This window comes from Vombatus ursinus, unplaced genomic scaffold, assembly GCF_900497805.2.
Source record: "Vombatus ursinus unplaced genomic scaffold, bare-nosed wombat genome assembly UNPS02013137.1, whole genome shotgun sequence".
In the NCBI taxonomy this organism is placed as follows: Eukaryota; Metazoa; Chordata; class Mammalia; order Diprotodontia; family Vombatidae; genus Vombatus; species Vombatus ursinus.
Genome location: NW_020952915.1, coordinates 19,957 through 36,733, shown reverse-complemented (window position 1 = coordinate 36,733; position 16,777 = coordinate 19,957). Strand labels below are relative to the sequence as shown.

Genomic DNA, 16,777 nt, shown 5'->3' with positions numbered 1-16,777 from the left:
ATATGGATTCAGTTTTTTTTCTGTAGAATATGAGGCAAGGATCTCGGCTGGCGGGGATGGGGGGGGGAGAGGAGAAGTTTTTCTTAACTTTAAGCTGAACTGTGCTCTTGCAATTTCCACTTGTAGCTCCAAGTTCTACCCTCTGGTCAAGCAAAATTAGTCCAGCCCTTCTTTCATGTGTCCACACTTCACATACTTGAAGACAGCTTCTCTATCCTCAATTCCTTCAACTGCTCCGGTTGCCATCTTTCCAGCTTATCAATGTCCTTCTTAAAACACAGGACCCCAAACCCAACCCAAACACAATAACTCGGTTCCTTGGTGGGTCCTGATCCTCTGATCCCCCTGGCCTTTTCACATCGCCTCAGACTAGCTCTTCCAGGGCAAGAAAGAAAAAAGGCTGGTTTCCTTGAAGCAAACACACACAATGCGTTTTTCTTTTTATTGACTTCACTTGTGGCTGCTTTAAGTGGCAGTGTGTTTGTTCCCATGTTCTTTCCTCCTCTGTGTTATGATGAAAGATTAAAAGAAAATCAAATAAACATAAAAAAAAAAGATTTAGGATTTAATTTGCAGCTCTGACACCTTGCTTACTAGTCTGGGATTGTTAAGTTGTATAGGCAGAGGTATCAGCACATCTGTGCCACGTTTGGCTTCTAGAAATGAGAAGGAAGGATATATAGGCCTCACAGAGCCAAACAGAATCAACCAAACTTACTCCATTCTGGCCTTTTTGGGGGAGCATATCAACAAAGCACCCCACAACTCCCAGCCTCACTGAAAAGAGGTACCAGTTGGTCTTAAGAGGATGAGCGTAGGAATCTTTACGGCACTTCGACCCCCAGTCACAAGTTTTCCCAGGTCCTTACAGTCCACCTTCCAGCTAGATAAAAGGAGCCTTGTTGCTTACCTTTTCCCAGAATCTACACAGTATAGCAAAAGCAAATACTTTTCATCAGAGTAGTCATGTAAGCCAAAAGCTTCAGTGTTTGAATTTTCCAGACATTTGCATTCAGGTAAATGTGTTTGCTCCCCTGTTGGAACCCTTATGGAGACACAGACACACACACACACACAGACACACACACACACACACACACACACACACACCCCACATCCAAATAAACAGCATCTGTGTACAGTGGCTACCATTTATTTTTTATTTCATCAGTGCTCTGGTCTTAATGGCTTCACATCATTATCCCAGAGTAGGACTAAGGTACCTGAGCATAGTTTTGGGCTCAATGTTCTCAGTGAAAAAGATTTATTTTTAAATACTTTTGTATAGAAAATATGAGAAAAAAGGTTTTTGGGGGGTGGGTTTTGGGACCTGTAAGGTTATCATATTAGATTTTATTTTTGTATACTTTTGAATAGAAAATATGAGAATAAAAATTTGGGGCTGAGTTTTGGGGTGTGCAAGGGTGTTGTTCCAATACATGTTTATGTTGAAGGAGTAGTACTGTGAAAAAAGCACAGGATTGGGACTGAGGAGACCTGTATTCTAATTCTGGCATTGCTAAGAAGAAGCTCTGTCATTGTGGGCAGGTCCTACCAGGGCTCTGTTTCCAGGTGAAATAAGTCGCCACAGGTTACCCAGCTAGTGTTAGGACCTGGATCTTCTGGCTCCCAGTCTGGCATTTTCTACTGTATCAAACTGCCTCCCTTTAAAACAAGGGGATTGAATTAAATGAACTATCAAGTTCTCTTTTTGCTTTTGAGTTCTGCAGTTCTTTGCACAGTATTCTTAAGGGGAAAAAAAGTCCACTCTGTGTTATTTTCCCCTGCAAAGGGAAGCCAGTGATGACCTGGATAAAATTCGGGGACCCCGTTTAGGCAAGTCCAGCATCTTTGGCCATCCCATAGAAGATGCCTCTGGCCATGATGAGATTTGTTGGAGAATCAAATTCTGCTATTGTCCCTTTGTCCAAAACCAGGACCCTGTGCCAGAGAAGGGAAAAGTCAGATGCTTATCAACAGCCAAATCCTCCACAAATCCCACTGGGTTGAAAATCAAGAAGCCTCCCCCCTTGCCCACCTGCCTTTGGGGAGCTGACACCAGGCCACACTGGGCTGGAGAAAAGATAACATACATCATTTCCCTGCATAGAAAGCAAGGTGGAGGATGCACCTCCTGTGCGCATGTGCGCGTTACAGATCTTTTTCTTTCCCTGTAAATGGGGTGATTTCAGGGATAAAACACAAGGCCTGATTCATCTCTGCCCGCTTAGCAGCTGCAATCTTGGCTAATGAGTCCTCTCCCTGCCCGGCTCCTCTCTGAACAGTCACGTGGTGCCGCAGGGGATGGGGAGAGGCTGCCCGGGTCGGTAGCTGCAAACCCCATCCCTTCTTTGCTTTTAGACCTCGTTCTTTCTAAAAGCGCACACACAAAGGCGGAGGGATTGCTAACGAATCCCAAACAGTTTCTTCTTCACCACGGGGAGGGAGCCCGGCTGCAGCATGAGGCCAAGCCGACCACATGTGCAGGGGAGGCCGCAGGGGTCGGCTCTGTAACTAAACGGGGAGTTGTCGCTGTGATTCCAGAGGCAGCGGCAAAGTTCTCCAAACACCCACCGGAGCGATCCCCCCCCCCCCCCCCCCCCCCCGCCTCCGCCTCCCGCTATTCTTCCCAGCCTGGCTGCTGCATTCTCTTATTCTCCCAGCTACCAGCCGGCTTTGTTCTGCCTCAGCCAGATGAATGACATCCTTGCTCACAATGAAGCTGCCTGGGGACAAAGAGCCAGGCAGGATTCAGGATGATTGCCACTGTCCACCTGTGCCCTGAGCCCAGGCCAGAGGAAAAGCCAGCTGGGGTGGGGGTGGGCCCAGCGGTAGGGGAGCAGGGAGGGAAAGAAGAGCCAGCATCTGGAATTTCTGGCTCTCCTTTTTTTCCCCAAGGGGGCCCTGCCCTGCTGCTCTCCATCTCTTTGGGAGAGAGAATCCTGAGCTGTGGCTTTTGCTCCTTTCTTGGGGTGGGGTGAGGAGAAGAATCTGAATATAGTTCCCCATTTAATCAGATGCACATCCTTGTTATCTCAACTCTCTGGAAAGATGTGCTTCTCTGTAAAGGAGATCCCACTTTTTCCACTACCACCAACCCTCATCTTGACCCAGGGGGATATAGGTTCCCGGGGTCCAAATAAGGGGGATAAAAATGCTTTCAAATGATATCTGAGAGGCAGTAAGATACAGTGGGCAAAAGGCTGGATCTTGAGTCCGAGGACTTATCTAACCCGTTGATTTCCTGTGTGACTTTGGATAACTCACTTAAACCTCTCTAGGCCTCAGTTTTCTCATCTGTAAAATGAGGTCAGATGAGAGATTCTTCTAGCTCAAAATCTATGATCCTGTGAGCCTCAACTGTTCTGGAAGTTGCCTCAGCCTCAAGGCTAACTCCACCACTCAGCTTCTTCTAATGACCACCCCTTATGTACAGCCCTGGCTAGTCAAGGGACTCCATGTCCTTTGGGGTTCCTCTGCTGGCCCAAAGAAAGTCACTGCCTGTGGAGAGTGAAAGATCATTGCTTCCTATTCTATGGGAACAATCCTCTTCCTACAAGAACCCGTAGCTGGAAACTGGTGACTGAACATTCTTGCCTTCAAACCTTTGCTCACACTCTCTCCTCTCCTTTCTATAATGTAATGGAAAAGCATTGTTTATTATATGCCCAGCACTGCTACATATAGAAAAGAGATAGATCCTGTTCTCAGGGAGCCCACACTCTAATTAGGTCAGATTGTTTAAAGGAGGGGTCATTTCATGGCAGATGGAAAAATCAGGAGATATTTAGTGTCTTCCAGGCACAGAAGACAAAGCCTCAAGCACCTCAGAGAGCAATGGCAGGGCAGTGGGTCTCCCCCACCATGCTTTCCTTCAGTCCTGATTCTCAGGCCATTTCCTCCTGCCACCTTGTCTCTCTCTCCCTTTCTCTCTCTCCCCTCCCCCTCCTCCCCCTTTCCCAGCAAGTGACCTTCCTCCACCCACCCCCAAGTCTGGAGCCAAGAACCATGATCACATACTCTGCTATTGTTCCTGGATGGGGTGTTTCAATATCTTCCCCTATTTGCTCACCAATTTTGTAACTTTCTGGACCAAAATGCCCCTCACTGGCCACCACTCCCTTTTGTATTTTGTAAGCTCTTTGAGAACAGGGATTGTCTTCATTTTTGTATTTGCATTTCCAGTACTTAACTCAGAACTTGGCATATAGTAATCAATCACTTAAATGCTTATTCATTCTTTCATTTATTGTTGGGAAACTGGCAGTGGATCCCAGGGTTGGAGTAAGAGAGGGGCTCTGAGTTATCTCTTGCAGAGGTGGGGGTGAGGGGGAGGGGCAGCATCCACCAAAAAAAGGTGTGTATATATACATACACATTATACACACGTATATGCACATAATAAACATTGTATATATGTACATACATGTGTATGTGTGTTAGTTGTGTAACTATGGACAAGTCACTTAACCTCTGTTACACACATATATAAACACATATATGTATACATGTGTGCTGGAGTAGGAGCATGAGTAGCCTTCCCTTACCCCCCCACCCCCGCCTCCATTAACCATCTCCTCAAGGCTCAGTTCCCGGCCCACCCAGCCTTCCCAAATAGCTCACAATGGGGGCTGTGTCCTCTGAGTTCCTATATCACTTATTGTCTGTATTACTCATTGGGCACTTAGCATAATAAGTACATTACACTGCAATTCATCTTTTCATGTATATGCCCTGTCTTTCCAAAGAGCATGAAAACTATCTAAGGGCAGAGACTGCATTTTTGTACAGATTCTTTTTTTTTTAATTTATAGAATAAAACAAGCATTTCCATAACAGAGTAATATTAAAAAAAAAGATGATTGCATATGAAACTACAAATCTCCTATGCACAACTTGCTATTCCTTTCAAATTGTATAAATTCTTTATTTCTTTGCAGGTCTTTTACCTAGTAGGTGTTCAATAAATGGATATGGATATGATGATAACAAAAGAAACTTCCATTAAGAGTCTGCACCTCCCCCCTACCCAATATAATATTGTCTTGTTTTATTCGTTCACCCATATAATCCTCAATATTACCATGCCAAAATAAACCAAAATCTGAATTACAGAATCTAAAATATTGTCATATGCCTCTCACCTGGTGTAGTCCATGATGGTGTTGAGCCTGTGGGCGATGGTCAACACTGTACATCCCTCAAACTGGGACCGGATGGTGGCCTGGATGAGGCCGTCTGTCTCCAGATCAATGGCTGCTGTGGCCTCGTCCAACACCAGGATTCGACTTTTCCGGAGCAGGGCCCTGGCTAGGCACACAAGCTGCCTCTGCCCCACACTGGGGAAAGACAGGGGGTCTCACGATATACCCTAGCCCCCTCTGGTCAAGTACCTTCTCTACTTCCAATATCAATGCAATGCAATAATCTACAATCCTGACTCTTTGACCTCTATTTTCCAAGTAACAGCATGTCTCTCCCAGCCATTCTTGCTTACTTCACAGTATTCTGCAACTCACTTGGGCTGGAGCCTGGGAACAGTCACTGAGTCAGTCAACAAACATAGGTTATGCAATTGTGCCAGGCCCTATACTAAATACTACAGATACAAAGAAAGGGGGGGGAGGTGAAACCACAGTCCCTATTCTCAAGGAGCATATATTCAAAAGGGGGAGATATCATGGAAAGAAAAACACGAAAGTTGATTCCCTGTGGCCAATATGGACTCTCAGCAAAATTGTGAAATCAGAAAGTTTGTTCTTGGGACATATCAAACCTTTTCCCATTAGAATGTAAACTCCTTGAAGGCAGAGACTATTTTGCTTTGGTCTTTGCATCCATAGTACAATGCCTAGCACATAATAATTGCTTAATAAATGTTTATTGATTAATTGATCAATACTCTGATATTCTCTCCTTTCTCTGATCAAAACCTACTTGCTGGTAAAAGACTGAATGCTAGCCATTTATACCTTAGTCTAAATAAGAGGAAGTCAACTGCCTTAGGTATTTTTCTTTAAGCCTTATCTCTCACTATGGAATGAAGACTGGGTTCCCTCTTAAAGAAATTGCATACATCTCCAGACCTATAAAGGAAGGTATTTGAAAAACCAGGGAAGACTTGATACCCCTGAAATCATAATACACAGGGAAATACAAGTGAAGTTTATCACAACTGTGGCCCTCTGTGTACATGTGTATACATGTACGTGCCGTGTATAACAGCAGTAAGGGTGAGGTCATGGGACTCTGGATCTGGGAAGAGATGAAGGTAGGTCTGGGCCTAAGTCTGAAAACTAGGCCACACCAACCTTTGACCTTGGCCTCTGAAGCCTGAGGATGAAAGAACAATCTCTTCAGTCTCAGAGGCAGCTCTTTCCCCTCCTGCCTAAGAGTACATTTCTCTTCTGTCTCTCAACTTGGATGAGTCACTAGTACTTGTAAGACAGCCAGGGCTCCTCTCTCTGCTGGCTGACCTCACCCCCAACTAATGAAGATTTTGGCTAGGGAGTGACAAATTGTGTACTAAATGGGGCTGATTTACAGGGTGGAAAGGTGGAGAAGCATCGGCGTAGGGCTTAAGCTGAATTTGCAGCATCTAGAAACTCAGGCGGGGGTGGGGGGGTGGAGGGGGTGGGAGGGTAGGAAATCTCAAAAAGAGAGCAACGATCTCCTCACATCTCCCCCAGGAAACTCAGAGTGGAAGGATTATCCCAGGGTACTATTCCAACCTGAGGGAATAATAATAATAATAATTATAATACCTACCATTTATAGAATGCCTACTATGTGCCAGACACTCTGCTAATCACTTTTCAAATATCTCATCTGATCCTTAAAACAATCTGAGAGGTAGGTTAGCATTTTACAATTAAGGAAGCAGAGGCTGTGATTTGCCCAAGGTTACAAAAAATATTTGAACCCAGTCTTCATTCCATAGTGAGAGATAAGATTCCTGAGACTTCTGACTCCAGAGGCCCAGTGCTCTATCCACTGTACCATCTAGCTATCTGAACATCTATCTCCAAAATCTCTTTCCTTTAAGTCTCCAGAGAAGGCTCCCTCTGGGTATACACCCAGGACCATCAGGAAGTTTTTTTCCTCTCATCTGACCCTTGCTTCATTTTTTTTTTTGGGTGGGGCTAGGCATTAGGGCTAAGTGACTTGGCCAGGGTCACACAACTAGTAAATGCCAAATGTCTGAGGCCGGATTTGAATTCAGGTCCTCCTGACTCCAGAGCTGGTGCTCTATCCACAGCACGACCTAGCTGCCCTTCTTGCTTCTTTTCTAACAAAGGCATTTGAGCTCAGACTCAATAGGCTCAGAGATGAAAAGGTTGAAGAGACTGAGTCCATCCCCCTCATTGCACAGATGAGGAAACTGAGGCTTGGAAAAGTTAAATGACTTCACTGAATTAGGCAATGGGAAGTGCCCAGCATCTACTAAAGTGGCCTCATGTTTTAGAGAGGTGAAGAAGGACGGATGGGAAAGCAGCAAAAAAAAAAAAAAAAAAAATGAGAGAGTGGCACTGGAGTTATGGCTAGGGGACTGGGGTAGGTCATATCCACGCTTGTTCACACACCCTACAACATGTTTGCACAGGAGAAGTCAGGTTAGACTAAGTCTAAAAAGGCAGCCTGAAGGAAGGCAGTGTAGAAGAGATGAGGGGAGTATCTCATCCCTTGTTTGGCAGGGGGAAGAGAATTTTTTTGGGAATGATTATATGTACATAATCCTAGGGTCTTTTTTAGTACTAACTGCAGTCACTGCCATCTGACAACAAGCAGATGTGAGACAAAGCTGAGGCCTGGGGCCATCATCCCAAGGGCTATTATGGAGAAGGGTAAATTGGCAATTAAGCTCATTATTATTAATTAAGCTTATTATTACCTGACTGCTAATATAAGACAGACACCATGCTGTTTACAAATATTATCTTATTTGATCCTCACAGAGAAGTAGATGCTATTATTATCTTTGTTTTACAGATAAGGAAACTTTGACAGACAGAGGCTAAATGACTTGCCCAGGGTCACACAGCTAGGAAGGGTCTGAGGCTGGATGTGAACTCAGGTCTTCCTGACTCCGGCCCATGGTTCTAGCCACCTTGTTGCCTCTACCCTGAGTGCAGCCCTACATGGAGTAATCTTTTCTTTCTCCTCCTTCTCTTTCTCTTATCTCCTTCACCTTCTCCATCTCCTTCTCCTCTTTCTCCTTCCCTTTCAAAAGTGAACAGTGCTGAGCACATGTTGTTCAGTCATTTTTCAGTTGTGACCCCATTTGGGGTTTTCGTGGCAGAGTTAACGGAGTAGTTTGTCATTTCCTTCTCCAGCTCATTTTACAGATAAGAAAACTGAGGCAAACAGTGATTTACCCAGGTAATAAGTGTGTGGTCAGATTTGTACTCAGGTCTTCCTGATTCCAGTCCTGGCATTCTATCCACTTTGAGAAGTCCCAAGTGGTTTTCTAATCCAGCCACAAGCTTCTGTGCCAGACTTAGACTGTTGTGTAAAATAATAATTAATAGGAATAACTGATATTATGGGGGCAGATAGGTGGCACAGTTGATAGAGCACCAGGCCTGGAGTCAGGAAGACCTGAGTCCAAATCTGGCCTCAGACACTTACTAGCTGTGTGACTCCAGCCAAGTCATTTAACACTGTCTGCCTCAGTTTCCTCATCTGTAAAATAAGCTGGAGAAGGAAATGGCAAATCACACCAGTATCTTTGCCAAGAAAACCCCAAATAGGGTCACAAAGAGTCAGATATGACTGAAACAAGTGAACTACCGAAAAATAACTGGTATGACACACCCTGTTAACAAAGATAATAAGTATTGGAAGTAGGATTTGAATTGTGGGTCTTCCTAATGACCAATCCATGTACTATTCCATTAGCATGTTCAAATATCTAGAGACATTCCTAAAAGCCTCCAGGTGAGACCAGTCCCTTGGGGTCATGCCCTGGCTATGAGGAAGTGTTCCCTCTTATCTAATCTTATCTCCTTCTTACTTAAACGAGCAATTTCAGCTCAGGCCCCAGTGAAAAGTCAAGCATAACCCCAGGCATTGCTCAAAATCCGGAACTATCAAGTTTAAAGGTCAAAACTCTGAAACTGCCTTGGGCAAACATGATCCCTTCCCTGCCACTGTGGAACAGATGGGCACAGGGAGGGCTCAAGAAATCACCCGACCCGGGTGAACAACTATCCCAGACTCAGTAAGTATAGGGGAGGGGGAGGTACTGTTTCAGAGCTGCCCAGGAGCTTGGGATTCTGGTCCATTTGTCCTAGAGTCTCCAGCTTTCTTACCTAAGGTTCTCTCCTCCCTCAGAGCATTCAAAATCAAGGCCCTGTGGCTGTGACCCCACAAACTTGTGCAGGCTGGAGAGTTCCAAGGCTTGCCACATTTCCTCATCAGAATACTTGCCAAAAGGATCCAGGTTCATTCTAAGTGTCCCCGAGAACAGGACTGGGTCCTAGGGAGACAAAGGAACATCAGTGAGGAACAATGATAAATCACTTTAAGGCTTGCAAAGAATTTAAAATACATTATTGTCAACTGACCATCGTAATAAATTGATAGGTAGATGCTATTATTATCATTATCCCTATTTCACAGATGAGGAAACCCAGCTTCAGAGAAGTTAAATGGATTATTTGATTATTTGATTTATTAAACTTATTGTAATTAATTAAGCTTGTTGTTATTATTTTTTGTTGTTGTCCAGTCACTTCAGTTACATCCAACTCTTCATGACCCCATTTGGGGTTTTCTTGACAAAGATAATGATTTGCCATTTCTCCAACTCATTTTACAGATGAGGAAACTGAGGCAAATAGAATTAAGTGACTTGCCCAGGGTCACACAGCTATTAAGTATATGAGGCTGGATTTGAACTTGGGAAAATGAGTCTTCCTGACTCTAGGCCTGGTGCTCTATCCACTTCGTCACCTAACAGCCCTACTATTTGTTATTATTATTACCTGCCTACTCACTGTACTAAGCACTTTACAAATATTATCTCATTTGATCCTCACAACAACCTGAAAGCTATTGTTATCTCTGTTTTACCAATGAGGAAACTGAGACAGACAGTGACTTGCCCCAGGGTCACACAGCTAGTAAGTGACCAAAGCAAAATTTGAACCAGGTCTTTCTGACTCCAGGTTTGATACTTTATTCCTTACACTATACCACCTCTATGAATCAGGTGCCGGTCTGGGGACCCACTGAGCCCAAAACAAAAGCTGAAGAGAAGGGAAAGGAGAGAGTAAACGAGGTCAGTGCAATTCCATCTTCTTAGAATTGAAAAAGCAGCTAGCCCAATAGAAAATCTCCCAGTGAATCCTGGCCCCCCACGCCCTGCATAGCTGCGATAAACCCCAACTCGAACATCCCTTGCCAATCACAAAGTCTTCTTGTTAACCAGGAACCATGAGCAGCTTAATCTGACTCCAAAATGTCCAGTCAGCAGACAACAAATCCCAGGAAAGCCAGAGGGCAGAAAAAAAGTTACACAGATGTCCAGTCTGTGAGACTGAGACGCAGAGAGACTGGCAGAGACAAAGGTGAAGTAGAGAGACCCACAGGCCTCTTCCTAGGGAACATGCATCCCGTTCTCTGAGCAGGACCCAGGGCCCTATCTGCTATCCAAATCCACAGCCCTGCTGTTCCCCAGGTTTCTCCTTCTACAATTTCCTCCTGCTTCATCCCCTTCATAAAGAGCTACACAGCCTACTCAACACACAGCAAAGTCTGGGAGTCAGAGCACCCAGGCCAGAGGCAATATGGTCAGTCCCTTAGACTATGGTCAGTTCCCTAGGCTTATAGGGCCTAGGTTCAGCATAGTACAGTGGAATATGTGCTGGATTTTGGAAGGGACCTGGGTTTGAATCCCAATTCTGCTACTTTAGCTGTGAGACCTTGGATAAGTCATCTAACCTCTGTTTCCTCATTTGTAAAAGAAGCGGGTTGAACCAGATGGCCTCTAAGATCCCTATTATCTCTAAATCTATGATCATGTGTTGGCATCGGTTCCCCATGGCTGCTGAGAGGATAGTTTATCTGATCCTATGGCAGGTAAAAGAACATGGTCCCAGCTGTGAAGGATGCCTTGTACCTGGGGGATGATGGTTAGCATGGAGCGTAGGTCATGGAGGCCAATGGATGCAATGTTGACTCCATCGATGAGGATCTCTCCCTGAGCTGCCTCCAGGATACGAAACAGGCAAAGGGTCATGGACGATTTGCCAGCCCCAGTTCGTCCCACAATTCCAACCTGGGGGATAGCGGCAAGGAGACATGGAATGGTGAGAGAGTAATGCTGTTCTGGGGAAAGGATACGGAGAGTGCAACAGACGCCTTGGAGCCCTGAACTCCTTGAACCTTAGAGCACTAGATGAAGGGGAGAGAAAGAATCCGGAACAGGGACACTGAGTCTACAAGCATCCCCTCTTTCAGAGCTGCATTCACGGGGGATGCATTATGTAATCCTTGTTGCATATCCCCAGCATGCGACTCTGAATAGCATTGTGCCAGGCCCAGGGGCCTTACTTACCTTTTCTCCACCCTTCACTCGCAGACTCAAATTCTTCAGCACCAGCTCCAAGCCTTCCCGATAACGCACTGAATAGTTCACAAACTCCACCTCCCCTTGATGGGGCCAGTCAGGAGGTGGGCGGCTGCCCTCAATCACCCAGGGGGCCTTGGGGGAGAGATGAGGAGGAGAGACAGCAATGAATAGACACCTTCATCTGGTTCTAAGATTCCTCAACTCCTCTCTATTTTCCCAGGGCATCAGCTGCTTTCTAGCTTGCTTGACTTTCCTCTCTCTCCTCTCCCTGCCCAGCCTGGATGCCTTATAGTCATCCATTTTAATGAGACTCAAATATGCTAGAATTTCTTATTCCCTCACCAACCACTGGACTTAACATACCTAAACATTCCGCAACCCTGCTCAACAATACAGACTGCGGAACACTGCTAGGGGAAATTACAAAAATATGCTGACTGAGCCTGATATAAATTCATGCTTTCCAATCTGGGAATCCATTTCTACATCTCTTATTAAGTAAGTTGCTATCCCCATTCCCCGCAGCAGCTGCTCCAAACCCTCTGGTATCTCCCTCCCAGATGACCTTCCTTTCTGGAAGACACAGAGTGCATCCAGTGCAGGCTGTTTGATGTTTTAGACAGCTAGGTGGCACAGTGGAGGGAATACCTGGCCTGGAGTCAGGAGGACCTGAGTTCAAATCTAGCCTTGGGCACTAACTAGCTATGTGACCCTGGGTCAGCCACTTAACTTCTGTTCGCCTCGGTTTCCTCAACTGTAAAAAGAGGCTAATAATAGCACCTACCTCTTAGGGTTGTTGTGTAGATCAAATGAGATAATATTTGGAAAGGGCTTAGCACAGTGCCTGGCCTATGATAGGCCCTATATAAATGCTTATTCCCTGCCTCCTTCATCTTTCCACCTGTCACCACACCCTTCCCACCACCTCAACAGTTCTCTTTATCCTTGTCTCAGAGAATAAATTGATTCTCCTCTCTTCCCTGCCCCCCCCCCCCCATCCCAAAGCTAAGACCCCAACTGGGCTCTTATTACTTCTTCTCTTCCCTGGGACCTTAATCTATCCATTACCCCCTCTTTCTTTGGGCAGCTGGGTGGCACCCTGGGTAGAGTACAGGGCCTGAAGACAGGAAGACTCACTTTCCTGGGTTCAAATCCAGCCTCAGATACTTACTAGCTGTGTGACCCTAGGTAAGTCACTTAACCCTGTTTGCCTCAGTTTCCTCATCTGTAAAATGAGATGGCAAAGGAAAAAGATACTCCAGTATCTTTGCCATGAAAACCCCAGATGGGTCACAGAGAGTTGGACATGACTGAAAATGACTCAACAACCAGACCCTTCTTTCATGTCTTTTCTTTTCTATTTTTTTTTAAATTCTGAACTTAAACACCAAATAAATTGGTCATTTCCATATACTTAGTAGGAGAGAAAAAGAAGACTCTACATGAAATTACAGGTCTCTGTTTTGTATAGCTTTCTTTTCAAGTATATAAGTTCAACCTGTAGCTTTCAAAGCTATCCTGCTTATCGATGCTTCTTCTTGACCTTCCTTCTATCCTCTTCCCTTGTTTTAAAAAAAAAATGCCTTAGGACAGCTGGGTGGTGTAGTAGATAGAGCACCGGCCCTGGAGTCAGGCCCTGAGACCTGAGTTCAAATCCGGTCTCAGACCAAACACTTGACACTTACTAGCTGTGTGACCCTGGGCAAGTCACTTAACTCCAATTGCCTTGCCAAAAACAAAAAAATGCCTTGATGATCCTCTTATCTTTACTTTTTTTTTGCTACCCTATCTCCATCCCCTCTTCCCCCCAACTTGACCTCCCACCCTGTCATTGGAAGAAGAAAAAGAACAAGAAAAACAAAGCCTTTGTAACAAATATGCATAGTCAAGGAAAACAAATTCCCACACTGGCTGTGTCCAAAAAGGGTATGTCTCATTCTACATCTTGAGTCCATCACATCTCTCAGTCAAGAGGTGGGTAGCATGTGTTATCATTAGGCCTCTGGAATCATAGTTGGACATTGAATTATTTAGAGTTCTCAAGTCTTTCAAAGTTTCATTTCAACATTTATGGAATATCTTCTGGATACAAGGCCTGGGGAAGGATACAAAGGCAAGTTCCTACCTTTGAGAAGTTTATATTCTACTAGAAGGCCAATAATAACACCAGTAAGTATATTTATGGCAATTTCAGGAATGAGAAAGTACTAAATGACTGGGAGATGTGGGAGAACCAGGAAAGACTTCATGTAGCAGGTGTTGCCTGAGATGAGCTTTGAGGGAAATTAGGGATTCTGAGATTCTAACGTGAAGACAGCCCAGGTAAAGACACAGTTATGGAATGCCTGGTTCAGGGAACCATAAGGTGGCTGGAATATGAAGAATTCAAAGGTCAGCAATAGTAAATAAGTCTGTAAATGTAGGTGGGAGTCACATGGTAGTATAGGACTTTAGGTCCCAACTGATGAGACTGTATTTTATTCAAGACGCAAAATGGATTTTTGAGTAAAAGAATGACATGATCAGAAATGTCTTAGAAATACTAATTTAGTAGCTGCACGAAGGATAGATAGATTGCTTTCTTTCGGGTTACTAATGGCTTCCTAATCACCAAATCCAACACCCTCTTCTCAGGCTTCATCTTCATTGAATTCTCTATGGTATTTGGCACTATTGAATAACTACTCTTTCCTTTCTGAAAGTTTCCAGCTTTGGCTCCCATGGCACCATACTTTGCCAGTTCTTCACTGACTCCTCTTCCTACCTCTTAATCTTGGTTATCTCTTCTTCCCTCTCTATCTTCTCTCCTTCAGGGATCTTTTCCATAGAATATGATAGCTGGAAAGGATGTCAGAGGTCATTATGTCCAACCTCTCACCTTTCAAAGGCATTTCTTCTGTGTCATCCCTGACAGATAGTCACCCAGCCCCTTCCTATTTGAGTTCCTCCAGTTAGAGGGAGCTCAGTCCCTTAAACTTCCTCCATCACTGAACAGTTCCAATTATTAGAGATTTCTTAGGTTGAACTGAATTTTGCTTCCCTGTGATCTCCATCTTTGTGCTCTGCTAGCCACAAAGAACAGAATTTACTTTCTCTTTCTTCCATAGAAGTTCTTCAAATATTTTCATACAGTTACCATTTTTTCCAGAAGTGGTCAAACCAGAGTAGAGTATGACATTATTTACTTCCTCGTATTATCCTTCTAGCCATACTTCTATGAAGGTGTCCCTCAAGTGTGTGGATTTTTAAAATTATTTATTTATTTTTAGTTTTAAACATTTGGATTTTTTTTTTTTGAAGCTACATTCATTTATTCGCTCATCCATTCACTCAATCACTCACTTAGCATTCATTTATTAGATGTAAAGATCAATAAAACTAAGTTGCTATCGTGGGTACAACATTGTAGCTGTCTCACATTGTTACAAATATTTATATCATGCTTTCTTTGTACAGAGTCCTTTACTAAGCACAGAAGATATAAAGTTTAGATAAGACAATGTCTCAGCCCCAGAGGAATTCAGTCTTTAGAAAATTAAGCTTGTCATTAACAAAAACTACCAGATCCTAATCTTGTGAACCAGAGGCCAAGTTACCTCTCTTCCACCCTGTACTTGTGAGATCAATTTTTTTTAACTTAAAGTCTTTTTTAAAAAAAAATTTTTAAAAGAAAGTCTTGATATGAAACTCTGCTACATTTTGTCTTACCGACTTCAATCAGTTGTGACTTCCTACTTCTTTCTTTTTTTTTTTTTGCCTTTTGGTGAGGCAATTGGGGTTAAGTGACTTGCCCAGGCTAGTAAGTGTCACGTGTCTGAAGCCGCATTGGAACTCAGGTCCTCCTGACTCCAGACCGGATCTCTATCCACTGCGCCACCTAGCTGCCCCAACTTCCTACTTCTATGACTTACTGCCACCACCTTAGTCTCCCAGATGCAAAACCTCCAAGTAACCTCTGATTTTTCTCCCTACCTCTTTTTCACATCCAAGCCTTCTTTCCTTCACCATGTCTATGCTGTTCATCCTCTCCTTTTCATTCCCAATGCCTTCAGGTGACTTCCCCACCTCCGTATCTGTTTCCTCTCCTTGTAATGCCTTCTTCCTGTGCATTTGTCTACTGAAATTTCATCCTTCAAAACCCATCTGAAATGCTGCCTACTCAAGGATACCTTTGGTGATCACCCCAGCCAGAAGTGAGCCTTCTCTCCTCTTAACTCCTATAGGAGTGCATCACTTAATTGGCACTTAGCTCATTCTATTATGTAGTATAGTGCATTACAATTGTCATATTGTTACTCAAAGGAGACTGTAAACTCCTTGAAGGGCAGGGACCATGTCTTATACACTGTTGTTTAACCCCATGACATACAGTACAGAGTCTTCAACATAGTAAAGTATAGAAGTAGGAGATGGTCTGGAGCTCAAACATTGACCCAGCTGCCTTTGGGCTCCTCCCTGCAACCTGATCAAACCCAGCCCCATCCCCTTTCCTGACCCCAGATCGGCAGCACGTCCCCACCTCAGTCTTAGTCTCTGAGTACTCTCTAACTCTCTCCACAGCCACGATGTTGTTTTCCAGGTCTGATGCCATCCGGACCATCCAGTTAAGAGACAACGTAACCTAAGGGAAGGAGAAAGCAGGGTGTTAAAAACATCCCAACCCCCTTCCCAAGTTTCTTCCGGCTTCAAGTTGCCAGCAATAACAAAGGCACTTGGAAGTAAATGTATTTGTCTTTCTGTATAAATCTAGGGACCAAGGCACAACTCTAAAACTCTAAATCAGAGGCATACTCTGATTTAAGCAAATAAACTCCATGATCATCTGGATTGAACATAGATCAATTAACCTGAAAATTTTACTTTACCAAAGAATTCACAATAAGACTTCTCAAAAGAGAAGTATATGTCACTCATTTAAAATATCCACTTCATAAAAACTTCTTTTGCCTTAACTTTTTGATGACACATCTGTTATATAAAGCAATCCCTACCTACACAATTACAGACAGGTATGTCCAACCACATGTGTGTATTTTGAGTTCAAGCATGTATGTTACTCTGTTCATGTGGGCAGGCTGGGAACCATGACATGTGTGACCATATGTATGCATGGAAGGTACATTGTGGTCCTAGCCCTCTGGCTGTTAGTGCCCGCTCGTGTCCCCCCCCCCCCCCCCCCCCCCCCCCCCCCCCCCCCCCCCC

The 16,777-nt window shown here is 44.2% G+C and overlaps 1 protein-coding gene across 1 annotated transcript in view; it reads right to left on the bottom strand.

The window, feature by feature from the left end:
* Positions 1-1,146: 1,146 nt before the first annotated feature.
* The window catches only part of LOC114040434 (canalicular multispecific organic anion transporter 2-like), a 35,319-nt gene continuing 19,688 nt past the window's right edge, over positions 1,147-16,777 (bottom strand). The window contains exons 17-22 of the mRNA XM_027858548.1: positions 16,095-16,196; positions 11,561-11,707; positions 11,123-11,281; positions 9,312-9,478; positions 5,145-5,339; positions 1,147-1,941 (exon numbers count right to left, since the gene is read on the bottom strand). Of these exons, the coding sequence (XP_027714349.1) occupies positions 1,833-1,941; positions 5,145-5,339; positions 9,312-9,478; positions 11,123-11,281; positions 11,561-11,707; positions 16,095-16,196 (879 nt within the window). The 3' untranslated portion in view covers positions 1,147-1,832. The remainder of the gene's footprint in view (positions 1,942-5,144; positions 5,340-9,311; positions 9,479-11,122; positions 11,282-11,560; positions 11,708-16,094; positions 16,197-16,777) is intronic.